Raw genomic sequence first — 1581 nt, 5'->3', positions numbered from 1 at the left:
GACCGAATATAGTCGTGCGCCGGCCCGGCGCCATATCGGGGAATTGGCCCTTCTATACGAGCGACCGCGAGGTGCCAGTGTCACCACCCTCAACGAGGTCACAGCGTGGTGCCTTGATCGAACGACTTTCAAAGCCATCCTGCAGAATACAGCCTCCAAGCAGAGATTACTATATGCTGGATTTATCTCAAAGGTACCTCTATTCAAAAACCTGGACACGGTCACCAAGAACATCATCTGCGATGCGCTGAAACCACAGGACTACGACGCAGGTGATGAGATTATAATAGAAGGTGATGATGGAGATGAATTTTTTATAATCGAAACTGGTACTGTAGAATGTCTAAAGACTGTAGAAGGCCAGCAAGTCCGTGTATGTCCTCCCCTTGGCCCCCCTACATATTTCGGTGAGCTTGCTCTATTGCGGAATGCACCTCGTGCGGCAACAGTCAAAGCCGTAGAGGATGTTTCTGTGCTCTGCATCGACCGAGGCACCTTTGATCGTATAGTTGGCAGAATTGACGGCGTCGAGAAAAATTATGGTGATGATGGGAAGCAGAATTTAGCTTCCCATTACAAAAGAAAGTCCAGCGCCGACTTACAAGCCAGCGAAGGTAACCACGTATCCCTCTATAGAGGCAATAAATTAGCCCATTGCATGCCAATCTCAAAAAGTCGAGGCCGTCGCGTGTCTTATCTCCATGGTATGCGTGGCGCTCGCGATCGGCGTTTGAGTTCACTAACGGACCGTCGCCAATCAATCGCATCTGCTGGGCTAAATCCCAAAGTCCACGCCTCTTTGAAGGGCGCTGGGCCAGCTCAAGGTCGAAGTCGCACATACGTAGGCTGATACGGACTAGATATTGATGGAAATTTCTAGACCTGGGTGTTGGTGGAATTTTGCTATGCATCTCTCCAATTGGGCCACCGCCGCGCCGGTCTCCGCTCATGCCAAAACAGATTAGCAAGCGCAGCTGCGTAGAAAGGCGGCCATGAAGACACACGCAGTGCCCGACTGAAACGGTCTTTTCAGCTGCGGATTTTACCTGTTGCTCCATGGCGATAGTCAGAAAAGTCCACCCGCTGTGAATCCCTCCCGTCACCCTGTCAGCCGTCGCATAGCCTTCTAGAGGTAGCACACGAGGCTCATATATATATGCTAGCACCACCACCAGCTCTTGCGACAGTCACTGTTGGCCGGCTAGGGACCGGGCCGCCTCGGACGGCTTCCTTTTTTCCAGCGCACTGCAAGGTGCTAAAGAAAACGGAGCGCAAAGAAGGCCCTTCGACCGCTATGACTCTAGGTCCCCAACCGACCGCCATCTGCAGCGGAGCGAATGTCTCCGACGGTGTCTCTTTCTTCCTCGTTGTGCTGTCATACGGTGGGGGTGGGGGTGAAAACCGTCGTCGGGCCGAGCTCCGAGACTGCGCCTATCCGGAGGAGCCCGCGTGGGAGCTTGAATGCGACTTTCGGTTCGTCCGAGTGGGGCTGTCGGGGTTGTCGTGCACGAAAACTGCATTTACGGCAGTACAATATGCCGGTAACGAGTTAGTGAGTTTAGACCACCTATCATCATCCAG

At 53.1% G+C, this 1581-nt stretch overlaps 1 protein-coding gene across 1 annotated transcript; it reads left to right on the top strand.

Annotated features, from left to right (window-relative positions):
* Positions 1 to 34: 34 nt before the first annotated feature.
* On the top strand, positions 35 to 535 carry AURANDRAFT_12533 (hypothetical protein; the record flags this gene model as incomplete). The annotated part of the gene is made up of 1 exon (XM_009043347.1): positions 35 to 535. A coding segment is annotated over one exon (501 nt), but the record flags the coding sequence as incomplete, so codon positions are not given.
* Between the last annotated feature and the right edge of the window lie 1046 nt (positions 536 to 1581).

The sequence above is a fragment of the Aureococcus anophagefferens genome (genome assembly GCF_000186865.1).
Source record: "Aureococcus anophagefferens unplaced genomic scaffold AURANscaffold_51, whole genome shotgun sequence".
Lineage (NCBI taxonomy): Eukaryota > Pelagophyceae > Pelagomonadales > Pelagomonadaceae > Aureococcus > Aureococcus anophagefferens.
This window is presented reverse-complemented; position numbering and strand designations above follow the sequence as displayed.